This window comes from Pholcus phalangioides, unplaced genomic scaffold (genome assembly GCF_987345545.1).
Source record: "Pholcus phalangioides strain wild (caught in Gottingen) unplaced genomic scaffold, Ppha-v1.0 ptg000010l_1, whole genome shotgun sequence".
NCBI lineage: Eukaryota > Metazoa > Arthropoda > Arachnida > Araneae > Pholcidae > Pholcus > Pholcus phalangioides.
This window is the reverse complement of record NW_028301603.1, coordinates 8,397,135-8,414,679: the sequence shown is the minus strand read 5'-3', so window position 1 is coordinate 8,414,679 and position 17,545 is coordinate 8,397,135. Positions and strand designations below refer to the sequence as shown.

The 17,545-nt window shown below is 37.0% G+C and overlaps 1 protein-coding gene across 1 annotated transcript; it reads right to left on the bottom strand.

Annotated features, from left to right (window-relative positions):
- Positions 1–270: 270 nt before the first annotated feature.
- On the bottom strand, positions 271–16,667 carry LOC149080841 (steryl-sulfatase-like). Its single transcript, XM_089237508.1, has 6 exons — positions 16,599–16,667; positions 10,361–10,618; positions 7,263–7,385; positions 5,520–6,206; positions 5,027–5,311; positions 271–3,602 (listed from the first exon to the last, which is right to left on the bottom strand). The coding sequence occupies exons 2-6, from the start codon at positions 10,608–10,610 to the stop codon at positions 3,253–3,255; spliced, it is 1,695 nt and encodes a 564-aa protein (XP_089093634.1). The 5' UTR covers positions 10,611–10,618; positions 16,599–16,667; the 3' UTR covers positions 271–3,252.
- Between the last annotated feature and the right edge of the window lie 878 nt (positions 16,668–17,545).

The window sequence follows — 17,545 nt, the reverse complement described above, 5'->3', positions numbered from 1 at the left end:
TGAAATTTCACATGGTAAACGTTTGTAAAAAATTAATCAAAAGATATTTCGATATACGTGACATTTCAGAATTGTATCGAGACAAATGTCATATGCAAGAAAATATTGTACGGTAAATGTTATGTTGGAGACACTGGTTATTTAGTCATATACTAATGGTGTGTTTGCTTTATTATCTATTAGAATCCTGCTCAATCCGAACAGATCACAGATATTGTGTGAAGAAAAATGGAATCAAGCACCTAACGCTCAAAGCCGTCTTGATCATTGTTAGGACAAAATATTGTCTAGCAGCATCATAGTATCAATTCTACAGATTATCAACTCATGATACATTGTGTTACATGTAATTTGTTGGACTTTAAAATACTCAAAGGCATGTAATTCTCACTCTGCTGATAATATTTTCTTTTCTGTCGCTTACAGCAGTGGTTCTCAAACTTTTGTCATCAACGGCCTCCTTGCCCTAGTGATCATTTTAATTTTAGCACAAGATTTCAAATCCTAGAAATAACTTACCTGCCCCTAAAGATGATGTCCAACAATTCCAGCGTCATCATATGGGATTGGGAAAGGTAATAAAATGTCTTTGTTTGACACAAACCGCAAAATTCTTTAGGCAACCACATCAGGTGTGGGAAAAAATGCCAGACTCCTTCGGAAATTTCAAAGAAACACACTTGGTGGGAGAAAATATTCAGAGTGTTTATAATAGGTTCTCAGTATGTTCAGCTGCAGGGCAATCTTTTTCCTATTTTCCACAAGTTTTTTGACACATTCCTCCACTATCAATTTCAAAATGTCTGAATTTTCTTCCATTTTTTCTCATCCTGTCATTATTTCTTCATTCGTTACAGCCTTTGTATTGATTGCTTCTCTGAGGCACAAAGACGTGCCTGATTCCAGACATGTTTTCATTACCCGTGTCTGGCTCACCCTGATAGTTATATTATTGGTGGATTCCTTACCCCTAATATTCATATACCTGTGATTAAGATGCCTGTATAACCAGGCGAACTCATCGCCATTCATCTTAGAGTGGCAAAACCAATGTTGTGTTAAAAGTGAAGTCTAATCACTAAAATAAAAAAGCACAATAGGGAGCAGCGATTGGCTATAGCTATAATACTGGAGTCGCAATTTGTACAAAAACAGATGTCAGCCTGGGGTGTCGAGGAGCTCTATCTGTGATGCTCTCAAGGCAGTGATAGAGTGTATATGAAACAATATTAAATATCATTTATTTCTTATTTTGGTAGAATTTAAAACCAATGTGATGGCTGAGATGAGCTTCTAAATCTTTTCTTGATCACAGACACGTTCAGTAATAAAATCTGGTTTGACATACAATTAATTAGAGTGTAACATAGTGTCTCCTAATGGGCACTTACCTGTTAGAGGACAAAAAATTTAGCCCCCCAATGGGTGTCCATCCAAAATAAGTTGTGTCATGTGATCTGATATATATGCAACAAAAGAAATATATAGCCTTGGTGTAGTTAGAATGTGAGGAGGTAGGCTATAAGATGAGTGGTTTGTTATACAGGTACCCCTCATTTCAAGTGATTTTGAAAGGTCGATTTTTATAAATTGCAATCTTGAAAATTTGGCCCAAAGTTTGATGTTAACCTTGAAAATAGGCTTGCCAGAAAATTAAATATATGACATAGTTGAAATGGAAAAATCCATCGTATTTTCATGAGTTAAATGAGACAAATGTGCGACAAACAACAAATTCTATACAAAAATCTAATACAAAAATTCTTTACTCCATATCTCACTAATTAGTGAGATATGGAGTAAAGAATTTTTGTATTTGCGAAGGATAATTCAAAATTCCATGACTATTCTCTTGGTACTAAAGTTTTAATAAAGAGACAAAGAATGCTGCTTCTCAGCTTGTGATCTCTACTGTTTCATTAGAAAAAATTATTAGCCTATCATAAAAGGCTCTTCAGAAAAAAATCATCCACACTCACTATAGTTAATCAAAAAAGTAGTAAATATGGAAGTAAAAAGCATTAATTAAATTCATTCTCGTGGCTTAAATTCATGAGATTTGTTTAAGTTTGAATAATCAATTATTGACATTATTAAAAAGAAAATTATTTTTCTGCTATTTTTTTGCTTTTATTATTATTATTTGTCTTTCTTGAAGAAACCCCTCTATCTCTACCCACCCATGTTAAACTCAACTTATTTCATGCGATTTCGCCATGACTATTTTGCAGAATCAATTGATCGTGTAAAGATGCCTGTACACCCCAAAGCAGAATATGCCAAAATCTGTGATGCGCGTTGCAGAACAATCTGAAGGAATTTTAAAAGGGTAGAAAAAACTATTAGGAATTTTTACTCCAGAACATTTTCAGTCAGCTGCAGGTTCGTTGCTCAACAATGCAAAACATTCTACTTTAGGGCCTGTGCAGATTATTACACTACTTCTGGGCGCTCAGAAAAAAGCGCTCTCTCTCTCTCTCTCTGCCCCCTTAGTATTGATACTACTACTTAGCCATACATGCCAACTTGTACACATTCCTCTACAGAATTTCTAATGAATCAGCACATGCCTGAGTGTGCGTGTATGTATTGTGAATCCAACATTCAGTTTGTTTCTGTGTAATGCTTGTTATGTGTGGTGCGGCCATCTGCCATCAATTTTTCAAACTACTAGTATTGATGCTGCCATCTGTCTTTTAAATTGAAATTTAATGTTAAAAGAAGTGTATAAAGTTTCACAAATTCATAATAAACAATTGCTTTGGCATTGCTGAACCTAAACAATGATTTCCGACGTTGAAAAATATCAGTTGAGCTCATTGCACAAATCATTCATGTTAATGGAGCTTGCTATTTTCATACAGCACAGGTATACACATAATCTAAAAAATAACTTCACTAACAAAAATAGTAGAATACCCGTATCACACACATAATAAATTACAAAATTTTCGTGCGCCCCCCCCCCCAGATTTTTCTGTGATGAGCTGCCACTGGCATTCAAAGCAATATAATACAAAAAACACTATATAACACAACATTTGAGTTGACCAGATAAAATTGTTACAATGGATTTATCATTGCTGATGGAATGTGAATTAACCTTTTGAAAATTTCCTAGCATCAAAAAATGATAGTTGTATAAAAGATTACCCTCATATGGAATTTACACTGCGATTCTCGACTTTATATTATGTATTTACCATAAAAATCATTGATATTTTATAAGGTATTCTTTAGGATGGAATTGCATCAGATATCGCTGTACTTCAGATCTCTGCATGTGCATCTCGGAAAATCACAACATGGTTGGAGCCATGGTTTCCAGACAGTGTTCCAGAAACTGAATTGATCAGGTACTCTTTCCAAAGTTGCTTCGTGGTCTTTCCTCAGGCTGTTCACTCGAGAGATAACTTCAGCATACTTGATATCATCCTTAATGTTCAAAGCATGAGATTCAGATGGATCAGTCGAAAGTTCGAACAGGAGCGGTGGGTTGTGATGGATTACAAATTTTCCGAAACAGTGGCAAACATATCCACAGTCTGATTTGCCGGGTGCAAAAGCAGGGGTTGTCCAGTGTATCTTCCATACTTTGTTTCCTGAAAACGGGAAAAACAAATCTTTTTTTTTTTTTTAGTTTTTTTTCTTCAATTTATGAACTGATCAAAACTCACCATGGCTGTAGGCCAGGGCTGGACAAATTGAAAAAAAAAAAAAAAAATACACACCAGAACAATTTTTACTTGAAGAAAAAAAGTCCAAAATAATGCTTCTTTTGACTTTTTCAGGGCAAAGTGATCCCTTCTTTCATGCTGGCAGATATGCTGCTATAAATTGCAAACATTTTGGGCTGCTCTCGGCCTGCAATTTAGTAACTACACAAAGAAAATTCAAGGTATCAATTCCAATTTTTTAGTTGCCATGACCACCTGGGATTTGTCCATCCCTGCAGTAGGCAATAGGTACCAATGCTTCCGATTTTTTAGCCTTATCAAAATTTTGTGGTCAGAAACAAAATTCAAAATTCTTATGATTTTTGTATGATAAAGTTGAAAAATGACAGCCCTGCCTCTACCCTCACCAAGAGTGAGATACTATTTTTTTATTATGAATGAAATTTTAATAAATCAGATCGATCTCTGGAATTCTGCTAGGCACGGATTCAAATAGTGAATTATCTCTCCCAGGAGTCAAATTATACTGTATAAAACAGTCTGTGTAAAATACGAGGCTATCCAACGAACATGCACAATAAATCAACCCTCCCAACAACACATCAACCGTTGCTCTGGTGGCCCTCCATACTTAGCTGGAAGTAACAGCTTACATATGAAAATCATAGTAATCATAGTAACAGATCCCATATAGTGCAGTCCCCCCCCCCCCTCCATTATAGACATGAAGACCCGTGTCGTGCTCACATAGACCCAAGGGTTAAGATGCCCCTGGTTCTATGGATGGATCTGATGAATTCTGAAAGTAATAATATTTTACAACCATGTTTCACTTTTACTCTCTATGACTCCCTTCACCACCTATCGTGTATCACCTTCTGATTTTCTCCCAGTACCACATAGGGGCCATATGGCCCAGGTTGAGAACCACTGCTGTAGATCATACATGCTCAACCCATGGCTCGCAGGCCAAATGTGACCCTTATAGTCATCTGATGATGGCCAGCAACTTCAAATCTAATTTTGTAAAAATGACCTAAGCAGTACATTTTCAAATCACTTCAGTGGTCTGCGGCACATTCTCAGATCACTTGAGTGACCAGCAGCATATTTTCAGATCACTTGAGGGTCCTGCCGCCCAGTTCGGGATCACTCAAATTGCTTCTGGTACATTTACAGATCATTTAAGTGACCTGGGGCATGTTTACATATCACTTAAGTGGCCCGTGAGAGAGAGAGACTTTTTAAATTAACGAAGTGGCCTGCACACTGCTAACCGTTAAACAGTGTTCAATGAACATACCTGTTCTTTAAGTCATGGGGAGGGCATGCCAGAATTTTTCACTTACCAGTATTTGGAATGTACGTTGCAGCGTGAATGCGAATTCCACAATAATGGAATAAAACTTTGTGTGGGCTTCTAGTAACTTTCCCTTGGAGAAGTGGAAGAATGGTCTTCCCATCTATGATCCTGTCTCTGGGTCGAGGTACGCCAGCTATGTGCATGATCGTAGAGAAAATGTCCATTTGACTTGTTGGTACTTTTAGTTGTGTTCTTCCTTTAATTTTCGAAGGCCATGAAACAAGGCTTGGCACTCGTATGCCCCCTTCAAAGCCGGCAATAGTCTTCCCACCTGCAATAAATAAAAATTAATATGTGCTTGTTTTACCAAAAAAATAAATAGAAGGCTATATTATTATAAACATGGCCTGGCAATCGAGTGGCTAACAATTTTTAGCTGAGCAGATTAGATCTTCTCTGATGAATATCTGAAAAGAGCCATTCCACAATTTCTAACGACCAAAAATATTGACTAGAATCTTCATTCAAAAGCAAATTACCTCTGAAAATTCCGTTATATCCACCTTCTCTCTCGCCATCATGACCAACTTCTTCCACGTGACCACCGTTATCTGACGAGAAATACAAAAACGTGTCATTGAAGATTTTATATTTATTCAGAGTATTTATAATCTCACCAATAGCCCAGTCAAGCTCTTCTATGTTATCGCCATATCGTCCAAACCGGCTTTTCCCTCGGAACTCAGGCCTTGTAAATAGTGCTGTATGAACATGAACAAAAGGCATATATAAAAAGAATGGGGTGCCCGTCACAACATTTGACGCTATAAACTCGTTTGCCTCTCGCACGAAGCGTTGAGTCAGACCTTCCAGTTTCAGTGGTTGTTCGACTACAATTTCATTACGCATTATTATGCCATTTATAGTTTTCAAGTTCAAGAGGAATGTTGAAAGGAGTACCGGAAGTATAACCGTGATGAAAATTATGAAAACACTAAGAGTTTTCCTGGTCTTCAATGTGAAAAAAACGATGGTCAAACCACACACTGCAAAGGCGCTCAAGAATTTATAAAAATTAGGTGCGTAGGTCGTTATAACGCTTTGCCCTTCTTCGAAGTCCTTGAAATTAGACAGTGGAAGGCCATAGAAATGATCGAAGCCATGTTTTAGTGGGTGATGGCACAAATCACCTGCATGATCACAATCACCACCGAGATGCCACTTTCCTGAAAGAGAAAAGAGACGAGATTTAGCAAATCGGAAATCAAAATTAAAATTGGAAGATGATGTACACCATATCAGAGATGTCGCTGTACTCTAATTTACCTCCAGGACCCAGGTTATTTGAAAAATCTGGGTCCTTTTTGAGTGAAAGTGGGTCCCTCTCAACAACAAACCTGCGACCTCAAACCTACATTTATAAAAATGACATAAGTGGATATTTCAAGATCACTCAAGTGACTTGGGGCACATGTGCAGATCACTTAAGTGACCTGCCACACATTCTCACTTCAATTAAGTGGTCCATGGCACAAATCCAAATCACTTAAATGGCCCATTGCACATTCTCAGAATTTAAGTGACCCGTAGTATATTTACAGATCACTTAAGCAATCCGCGGTATATTTACAGATCACTTAAGCAATCCGCGGTATATTCACAGATCACTTAAGCAATCCGCTGTACATTTACAGATCAGTTAAATGGCCGTGTCACATTTTCAAATCAATAATGTGACCCACACTATCCAAAAGGTTGAGCACCTTTTATGTACACCATTATGCTTGCCGCAAAGAAATATTACTACTTCACGGTACACGAACCTCATTCCTCTGTGGAATTGCATGCGGTACATGGAGGAGTGTATGTTCTGAGTGTTTATGCTGACGCCCCCTAAGGTATTTATGCTGTCAGACTTATGCTTGTTTCATGTTCTTGCTGGTGCTCTCTGCCATCTGGCTTCCATATTCTAAAGTTGTAGATGGTAAATGCTTATATTTTACTGTTATGCAAGTATCATGCTGTAGGTCTCTCTGCGTGAAAACTTTTTCAAATGGAAGACCAGAGCTCACATTCGCTCCTCGAAGTTGGAAAACTGCAGAAAACCGAATTCAGTTGATCACCACTACCCAGCCAATAGGGTTCGAGTTTCCTTTTTTTAAAAATTCACTATTCAAAGTTAATTTTTTCCCTGCGCACATACGGAAAGGTACATCTCGTTTATTTGAATGATTATAAGTAAGATGAGAATTTTAATTTGATAAACTGAATTAGATTCTCACCAAAAATCGCTGTAGAGTATCCATGTTCTTTCAAAGCTTTAGCTATCGTGGTTTCGTTCTGTGGTAAGCCACCGCTCGCTGCAGCAAAAAAGAAAACTTTGTTTCTGCCAGAACTCTCCATGCCTGTAACAAATACGTATGAATGTTATTAGTGTAGGTGAAAAGTTTGGCTCTTCGCTGTCCAATAAACAGTTTCATCACCTCAGGTGATTTCTCAGGTTTTATATTGCTCAGGTAAGGGTAAAATTTAATTATGGAAGAGTTGATCGACTTCGTCCAAGAATATTAAGAAGTCACCAACGAATAAGGAAAATACATGAAATCTACACCACCGATCGCAACGCCATGGCTTAAATTCATTTTGAGCGGGAATTCAAAAAAAATGTGAATAGACCAATCGGGGGGTAACACCATTCCGCAAGCGTCCAATCAGGACACTTCATTGGTATCACACACAGGCTCTCGGCTTCATTCTGACCACAACGTTTGAAGTGAGCAGACACACTTTTTTCACTGAGAAATAAAGAGTTACGAGAGATTTGGTATTCAAGTGGGAGAGACTCTGTCAGTGTGATTAGTGATTAGTTAAAACGCACACACAATAAATGTATTTGAAAGAATATATGTCGTGATAGAGATAGGTGGCGTTTTTTCTCAGCCTAGTATGTAAATGAAACACATATTGTTCATGTTTCAGTACATTCCCAGTTTGTTTTTTGTTTACCCAACATTAATTCATCAGTGGACGACAATATTGAATGACAACACTGTTTTCCATTTACGACATTTATCCAAAAAATAATAATTAGATGTAGATTTTTACACAACACAACATTTTTCAACTTGATCTGTCACAGAAAGTTAATATCAGTGCTAAAATGTTTAACAAAAAAGTTCGATCTCACCAGTGCAGTCCGTCAAGGCGCCTTTTACGTCTTCATCACAACATCTAGCTTTTTGCACGATCAGTACAAGGGGGTTTAGTCCAGCATATATGCAGTGCTGGCGAGTTCAGTGGTGGCGCTGTCGAATCTGATGTTACCAGCAAGCTTGCTTTGATAGGAAGAACGCATCGCTTCAAACTCTCACATGAAGAAAACTTCGGCAGTGAGGTGTCGAAAAGGAGGAAAGGCCGGACAACTAGAAGGATGCCGAAGCACGGCACTAGATCAGCGGTAGGTACATGGTGACGGAAGAAGTGTGACTCAGCATGCAGGACGAAATGCATTGGAGGACAAAAACGGAACTATGTTGGATCAAGATGAATGCCAAAGCTCTTGTTCACAGCACAACAATGGTATTTAAGGAGTACTCATCCAATCATACATCATCCCAGCAGCAAATCACATTTGGTGGAACCGTAATATGACTCATTTGCATATTTATACGGAATGAAATATTATTGCATAAATTATGGCATGGAATCTGGCAACACTAAAAATGTAAACATTGTTGGCTGATCGACATAGATCAGCAGCACGTGATCCCACTGATTGATCTCTGGAGGGAAAAAAAGGTAAGGCAATAAATAAAAATAGCTAAATTAAGGACTATTCCACGGGGGAGCCGATGATTATCTTACAATATTTTCAGAATTTGCTCTGTACCAGAACTCGAGCCCAGGCCCTCTTCCCTCTTTCATTCCAGGCAAGCATGCTACCATCGACACCACTGGAGACACGATACTGCCTTCCTTATGTGAGGTGCTAAAGTGAGGCACCTTAGTAGCCTTTCTCAACTTCAGCAAATGGACCCCAGGTAGAATGGTAGAAATAGTGATAGACGGCTTTTCCTAAACCAAATATATCATGGAAACATATTTTCAGGATTACATGCCGAGGTGAACTCTGAAAGAAATGTCATGTGGTCTCTGTCAGGACTCCAGGTCCCTCTTGCTTTCCGTGGTGTTAGTAGTACCCTGCAATGTCATAGACACGGCATTGTAGGGTCGTGTCTCCAGTGGTGTAGATTGTAGCATGCTTGCCAGAATGCAAGAGAGCCTGGGTTTGAGTCCCAGCGAAGACCAGATGACTTTTTCTTTCCGAGTTCACCTCAGCATAAAATCCTGAAAATATCTTGTTTCCTTAGTATATGTGATGTTACAAAGTATGAGTTTTGGTGAAGTGCTAGTTACCAACATTTTCTCATGTTTGAAAAATAGACCATTATTTTACATTTTGACTGAACTTTATATTTGTTCGCTCAACATGTAAACCGATTCTTAATCTGTCGTGAATTAGAATCTTTTATTGAATCACCTTTGATAGAAGGCTGTACACACTTTCTACAAAAAAGAAATTGGTAAAGCTATATACAGTGGTGCTACAGGGGCTATCTGTAATTTGATCTAGAGCTCATGACGAGTACTGATTATCGTTGTATAGGCCATCAGAGCTAAACAGAATCATTGTTCATAATGAAAAAGCATGAAGAGACAAGTTGTTTTCTTGTACATGAGGGGTAACTGGTTTTGAGTATGTAACAAATGCACAGACTTTGTATACTCAATTAAATGCAACAACAATAGATGTCCACGTTTCATCTCTAAAGAAAATCCTAAGAAAAAAAATTTTCTTTAGAAAAATACGGGAGATTGCCAAAAAAAAAAAAAAATTGTCAATATGATACCAAAACTCAGCAAAGTTTTCCATTATTGCTAAAATCTCCAAAACGATTGCCATTGGCAGGAAATGAAGTCCTTATGCAATATTTAACATGACAAATATGAGAGGATGAATATTCATAGTCATAATAACCAGCTTGATTTCAGCGAAGAATAAAAATTCAAGTATACTTCGCTGAAAATATGGGAAGGAACAGGACAATTTTTTTTTATTTACAAAAAAACCGGGAGGGTAAAAATTACCGGAACGTTCCAGTAAAAACACATCATGTGGTCACCTCAAAAAATCCAGAATTTTCCCTTTTATTTGTATCACATTTTCTTCAGCAGTGAAATGTTTCGTCATGTGAAAAAGATTTTTCGTCCAAAGGAACTGCCACCTATGCACCAAGTACGAAATTTTATTAGTAAAAATGTGTTAAAAACTGAGATATTTGAATATGAAATTAACTATATACAGTGCTTTGTAACTTGCCTGATCGCACCGGATATCTCCCGGTTAGAAGAGCAGCTCTACTCGGAGTACATACAGCAGCCGCAGTTAGGTGGTGGCTGAGCTTAGCTCCATGGCGCGAGATGGAATCTATGTTTGGTGTATTGATACTATGATTACCAAAGCAGCCAACGTCACCAATACCAAGGTCATCAGCAAGAAGGATAACGATATTCGGTTTTCCATAAACTCCGATAACAAGAAAAGTCAGATACCACAGGAATGCTTCCATTTTTGGTCCTTTGGTAAACAAAATTCATTTAAATTAGATAAATATTTAGGAGTGCGATACGCAAATCAAATATTAATGTGTTAAACAGAAAAATCGTAATTTTCTCATATCTCAAGAAAAACTATCAATATTGGGATTAGATTATACAATAATTTTCATCGCTCATCCATGAGTGTTGCTGGCTTTATTAAGATGGAACAGAGAAATGTATTTCATGGTGTGGCAGAGCAAAGCAGTCTAGAAAGGCAAAATACACTCGTGAATCATTGTGATAACAAGCCACAGAGTTCGAGTATTAACTCGACGCCTGCGTTCCTCACCATCAGGAGATTAAATAAAACAGAATCGAAACTATTATCACTAACTTTAACTGACTGCAATGACTAGTGCCTTTCTTGTTCACCTTTGTCAGAGTGCTACTGTATATCATATACAGTTGTCCCTTGGTATTCACAGGGGTCATTTTCCTGGGGGTGACTACAAATATGGAAAATCTACGAATAACCCAAACCATAGGCTTTTTTTTAGGGCTCTCGTTTGTACAGTATCTGCTTTGGCCACTGTGATGGTTGAGTGGTCATAGTGACAGACTCCTGTCACGAGGTCCCGGGTTCGAACCCCACTGTTGGCACAGTGGTGGTCGGCTAAAGTTGGTTTTCTGTGGTTCCCAACTTCAAGGCGCGAATGCGAGCCGATCTCCCCTTTCAAAAGTTTCGCCACAGAGAACAACAGACCTACAAACAGTACAGATATAATTCAATCATAACACATCACTCACTTCACTTCTGAAATATAGATGGCAGCACTGAAAAATCAAACACAACACTACATACTCACTCAGACTGTTAGGTACACACACACAGTTACACTTCCAGCGCAACTCACTAGGTAGTAAATATGGTGATAGACCTGAGTTGTGCTCGGTTTGAAAGAAAACAAAGTATCTGCTTTGTATGGGAAAAGTAGAAAGCTGGGGGGGGGGGGGAGGAGAGACCAGTGAGTGTAAGCAATGTTTTATGGAAAAAAAACAATCTCTATTAACCTTTTCTTCTAAATTTCAACTAAGCTGTGTGTGTTATACAACTGTAGTCCTCTTTACAAGGGAGGCCAACAGAAATGAATGTTATGAAAAAAATTTTACGCTGTAAATTTACTATACAAATATTTTTTCAGTTATACCAATACCATATAAATTTACTATAGATGGGCCTGTGAAAATTTCTGGTAGAAGACCCCTGCCTTGGGATCAAAGACCACTTAAAACTCAAATTACTCGCATTCATTAGATGGCACCGAGATGTCACAGCCGTCCTAATGCTTCATTCTTGTGAAACTAGGCTAAGATTCTGTAAGTGGGGTTGCACCAAATTTTGTAATTAGTTTTTGTTGCCAACTGATTACCCCATGGCGCTTTGGTTGTTTCAAAATTTTCCATTGGTAACAATAACGTAACATAATTTATTTGTTCCCAGTCAATTATGACAATACTATACGTATTAGAGTTTAACAATTAAACTACATATTTTACAATATTTGAAAGAAAATGCAAAGAGAAAGACAAATGTTTGAATGGACACGGTAGAACAGTTAATTCATAATATGATGAAGAAAGCTGGGACGAAGAGAGCAGTAGCTAAAAGCTAGTAAAATGCTCTGGACCCTATGACGACATCTCTATAGGTGACGCACATATATCTAATTCCTTTTGACCTGAAAGATAAAAAGAATGAAGTATATCGGCCAAATAGGCGTAAATATATTTATTTATTAAATTAAAAAATGAATTATGGCAACCAAAAGCTGATATAAGAGAATTTCATGCAACGGTTTTTTTTTTTCACTTTAAATCAATGACAAATTTTTAATATAGAAGGGAGAGAAAAAGCTAGACAAAAATAAATAGAATCTACAGTTGATAACTATCTACATAACCAAATCGAGTTATTGTTTTCATTTAAATTTACCTGTCGAATTAATTTATTATTTGATATAGAAAATTTTATATCGGGTTAAATTAATTTTTCATTTCATAATATTTGTTTAAATTTCATTTATTGTCTTCCCATTCATCAATTTGTTAATGCGACATTGCTATTGCAGAACTTTTTTAACCACAGTTAATGAAACGGAAGGAAAGTTGCTTTCACAATCAAAGGAGTTTCAACTGAGTTTCTGTGAAAAGTTCATAATTGGTTGTATAATTAGTTCAGAAGAACGAGTCAGCAAGAAGAATTTTTTATGAAGGACCAAGTGAGTCACTTCACAAGGCTTGTTGATGTGGGGGGAAGATAAAAGGTACGGATAAAGTAGGGGTACTTTATCCCCTACACGAATGGAAGACACCCCCCCCCCCCCCATGCCGACAGTTTGGTTATGGAAGAGAACAGGTGTTGAAAAAAACAATGTTATAAAGTGAGGAAACATTTACAAAGATAGGATTTAAAGAAAATTGTTTTTTGGCGATAGGAGGGGGGTGGGGTGAAGGAAAAGAAAACCTCTTATCAGTGATAACAAGTGCTTTTGTACATATGTACAGACGAACACGCTCACACTGTTCATTCCAAGAGATTTTCATCCAGAAGATGGTTAAATACAGTCATTTTGAACAATGCTAAGGATTTATTTCAAACACAATGGCAGAGAATTACAAATGTGAATACCCCAGAAGAAAACCATATTTTTCTTGAAATTTGTTCTCGCTGCAGGGGTCAGGATACAGTTTCTGGAGGAAGAATCTTGTTGGATATCCGTGTGCAGAGAGATAGGAAAAGAGAGGGAATATGTGTTGGTTTATGTAGTGATTCATACATTATTATAGCTGATCAATATTTTATCAAGCTATTTAATGGAAGAATTCGCCAGAGTTTAAGAAGAGGAGCCGTGTGAACATTAAATGAGGCGAAGCGCATCACCCTCAATATTTTCTTTTGAGCAATTATCAGGGGTTGTAGAGATGTTTGAGTGGCAGATGACCATACTTCCAAGCAATAAGTTAATTTAGAGAAAAATATAGTGAAAAATATAACATGCTCGTATTACATAAAAGAATATGAAATGCCTTGCTTTCAAAAATATGTATATAAATGAGTTTAATGATTTGCTGACTTCTAGAGTATATGGTTAGACCACGAAAGATGCTCGCCAATTAAAACTCCACGGTATTTAACCGAATCGACAAACTTTAACTCATCCTGTTTGAATTTTATTGGCAAATGGCAATAATGTTTTTTAAGCCAGCATGTTATCCTTATAAATTTTAGCATCATTTTCATTTCTAACTGTCACCATCGTCTTAAGGCTACTACTAAATCACACATGCACCTCATCCATATTCCTCTGCAGAACTTCCAACAAATCGGTACATGTTGGAATGTACGTGTAGTAAACCTGACTTGAAGTTTGTTCCTGTGTAGTGCTTGTTATATATATGTGTAGTGATCTGCTATTAATTTCTCTAACTACAAGTGAAGTGTAATGATTGAATATTTTTACCATCGTAGGCCTGTTGCTTTCTGTGGAGAGACAGTTTAACGGGGAGATCAGCTCTCATTTGCGCCTCAAATTTATGAATCACAGAAAACCAACCACCACTGTGGTATCTGTGGGGTTCGAACCCGGGTCCTCGCGATGCGAATCTGTCACTATGACCGCTCGAACTCCACAGCGGCTAGCATCTTGATGGTTAGCTATGTCACATCAGAGTAATGTGTAGTGGCCTTCAGGTCTCGTTATAGAGTTCATGATCATTGAAATTTATTGAGCAATAGGTAAAAGCCCTGTTCGTCATTGTGCATCCTTTCACTCATGAATTTTTGTTTTTTCATGAATGAACATTCTTTAGTCAGATAAAAAATTACTTCATTTTTTCATCTGACACTGGGTTAAGTTTTTACAGAAATCAGCGTGATACATGCAAAAGAAATAATGGTTTCTTGCCAGAAATATGGCTATAGCATGGTTCCGAAAAGCGATTGCACCAAGAAATTTGGTTGGTGTTGGGTTGCCAGAATAGGGACGCAAAATCTAATGGGTTGGTGGATCCCATGGCCAATGCCTGCCTTCCTTCATTGGCTCCAGAATTCTTCCTCGCAATATTCTAGCCTGCCACTAGAATTAAAGAAATTGCCAAATTCCTTTTTTGTCAACCATCTTGATTTTCACGATGTTAAAGATGTTTTGCTAGCAAAAAAAAAATCTAAGTCGCTACACAATGGGCAAAAACTTTGTCGAAATGGGGGGGGGGGAAGGAAAGTCACATTTCACCTATAAGTAATTGTCCATAAAACTAATAAAAAGATAGGTATGGATTGTCCAAGGGAATCTCTGGATTATACTAACGCTATTCCAGGATTCCCTAGGTGACCCTTTCTGATGGCCAGACAATATGTCGCCAAGCCCAACGCAATGGCACTGGGTTGTCATATCTCTCCTGTTCTTTCTATGCAGGTGGCGCTAGTTCCACTGGATTTTCAAAAGGTGGGGGTACTCTTTGTTTTACTGTGTCTTTTGAAATTTCAAACAGCCGTTGTATTTCATTGATCTTTTTCCAGTTCGGGAGTAGCGTGGATTATTCTGTCGTCGTATCAGGTTGTATCGTTCTGTTATATTTATTCTTTTTTTTTTGTTGTCATGTCTTCTGCTTCAGGGAAAGCTATCAACTCAGAATTCAGAAAGTTTTCATTTTTAACATAGAAATCAGAGTATTTATTTTTCACCCAGAAATGAGAGAGTATTAATTTTAACTCAGAAATCAAAGTATTTATTTTTCACCCAGAAATCGGAGAGTATTTATTTTAACCCAGAAATCACAAAGAGTATTTATTTTTAACTCAGAAATCAGAGTATTTATTTTTCACCCTGAAATGAGAGAGTATTTATTTTTCACCCTGAAATGAGAGAGTATTCATTTTAACTCAGAAATGAAAGAGTATTAGTTTTAACTCAGAAATGAGAGAATATTAATTTCAACTCAGAAATCAGAGTATTTATTTTTCACCCTGAAATGAGAGAGTATTAATTTTAACTCAGAAATGAAAGAGTATTAGTTTTAACTCAGAAATGAGAGAATATTAATTTCAACTCAGAAATCAGAGTATTTATTTTTCACCCTGAAATGAGAGAGTATTAATTTTAACTCAGAAATGAAAGAGTATTAGTTTTAACTCAGAAATGAGAGAGTATTAATTTTAACTCAGAAATCAGAGTATTTATTTTTCACCCTGAAATGAGAGAGTATTCATTTTAACTCAGAAATGAAAGAGTATTAATTTTAACTCAGAAATGAAAGAGTATTAGTTTTAACTCAGAAATGAGAGAGTATTAATTTCAACTCAGAAATCAGAGTATTTATTTTTCACCCTGAAATGAGAGAGTATTCATTTTAACTCAGAAATGAAAGAGTATTAGTTCTAACTCAGAAATGAGAGAGTATTAGTTTTAACTCAGAAATGAGGGAGTATTAATTTCAACTCAGAAATCAGAGTATTTATTTTTCACCCTGAAATGAGAGAGTATTCATTTTAACTCAGAAATGAAAGAGTATTAGTTTTAACTCAGAAATGAGAGTATTTATTTTCCACCCAGAAATCGGAGAGTATTTATTTTAACCCAGAAATCACAAAGAGTATTTATTTTTAACCTAGAAATCAGAGAGTACTCACTCAGAGTATTAATTTTAACTCAGAAATGAAAGAGTATTAATTTTAACTCAGAAACCATCAGAGTATTTATTTTTAACCCAGAAATGAGAGAGTATTTTTAACCTAGAAATCAGAGTATGTTTATTGTAGTCAAAACCCAAGATACACTGAGGGCACCGAAACCTGCAGTTGCGTAATTTTAACCGCAGCTTCATTTTGTGTTTAAAATATCGAATAAAGTGGATACAATGTTTAAAAATATCGCAAAAGTGAATGAATTTCCTTAGGAATTAATTTTGTTATATGGGAGAGCGTTATTATATATATTTATTTGCATTGTGACACCTACTTCTAGCTTATTTAATACTGTCTATATATAATTCACGGGACCTGTTCGTTTGTAAACACCTTGTTTTTTCTGATTGGAATGAAGTTTTGGTTATTTTACCTAAATAAGGGATGACCAAGCTGACTATATTTTTTCCAGGAAATGTGGGAGGTGGAGGTCTCATATATGCGGGAAATTTAGGGAGTGACCAAAGAAGTCACCTTGATAACAGGAGACCAGGTTATTGAATGATAAAAGAGTGGCCTAGAGCAGTGGTTCTTAACCGTAGGCCATATGGCCTCAGGGGGCCCTAGGATATGCCAGGGGGGCCACGGATGAAAATCTGGCAAAAGGGGAGCCACGAAGAAGTTTGTGGAATTAAATTTTTTTAGTCACTCTGACTAAAAAAAACTTAATTTCAAACAAAAAATGCATAGAATATATTTTTCGCTATTTTTCCGCTATTCAAGTAACATTAACATGAGGAAGGAAATAAAAAAAGCGTTGCATGTAATCTCGGTGGGATTACGACTTGGGGGTGACAGTAGGCCCTGACAAAAACTATAGAAGAGGTTTAAAGGAAAATGGAGTAACTGTAAAGACAGAAAGTTGTGTGTGTTCGAAGACTTTTCATTCAAAGAGGCCGCCATAAAGAAAGCAGACAAAGATTTGTTGACCATTCATTGACATTCTTTTGAGTGCTGGTAGTAAATGCAATCCAAGAAGTAGATGGGTGAAAATGAAAGCTTGTAAAAAAACCCATCGTTTTCATGCAATTACAGAAGGATAGCCATCCAGTTTAGAGCACAAAGCTATCTTCAACCAGCACTGAGTGGTCTGATCATTGATCATTTTTGTCGCACCACGGTCATTTTCTGCACACGAGGGCTAATTAGACCTACAATTTACTGTCGATTCCGAACGGCAGGCTTGTTTCTTATACTCATCGAGAGGTTGGTGCGCTAACC

Coding starts and splice junctions, on each gene's coding strand:
- LOC149080841 (XM_089237508.1), bottom strand. CDS start 10,610: ATGGAAGCATTCCTGTGGTATCTGACTTTTCTTGTTATCGGAGTTTAT. Junction 5,312..5,519: donor ATATAACGGAATTTTCAGAG/GTAATTTGCTTT, acceptor TATTTATTGCAG/GTGGGAAGACTATTGCCGGC. Junction 3,603..5,026: donor AACGTACATTCCAAATACTG/GTAAGTGAAAAA, acceptor TCCCGTTTTCAG/GAAACAAAGTATGGAAGATA.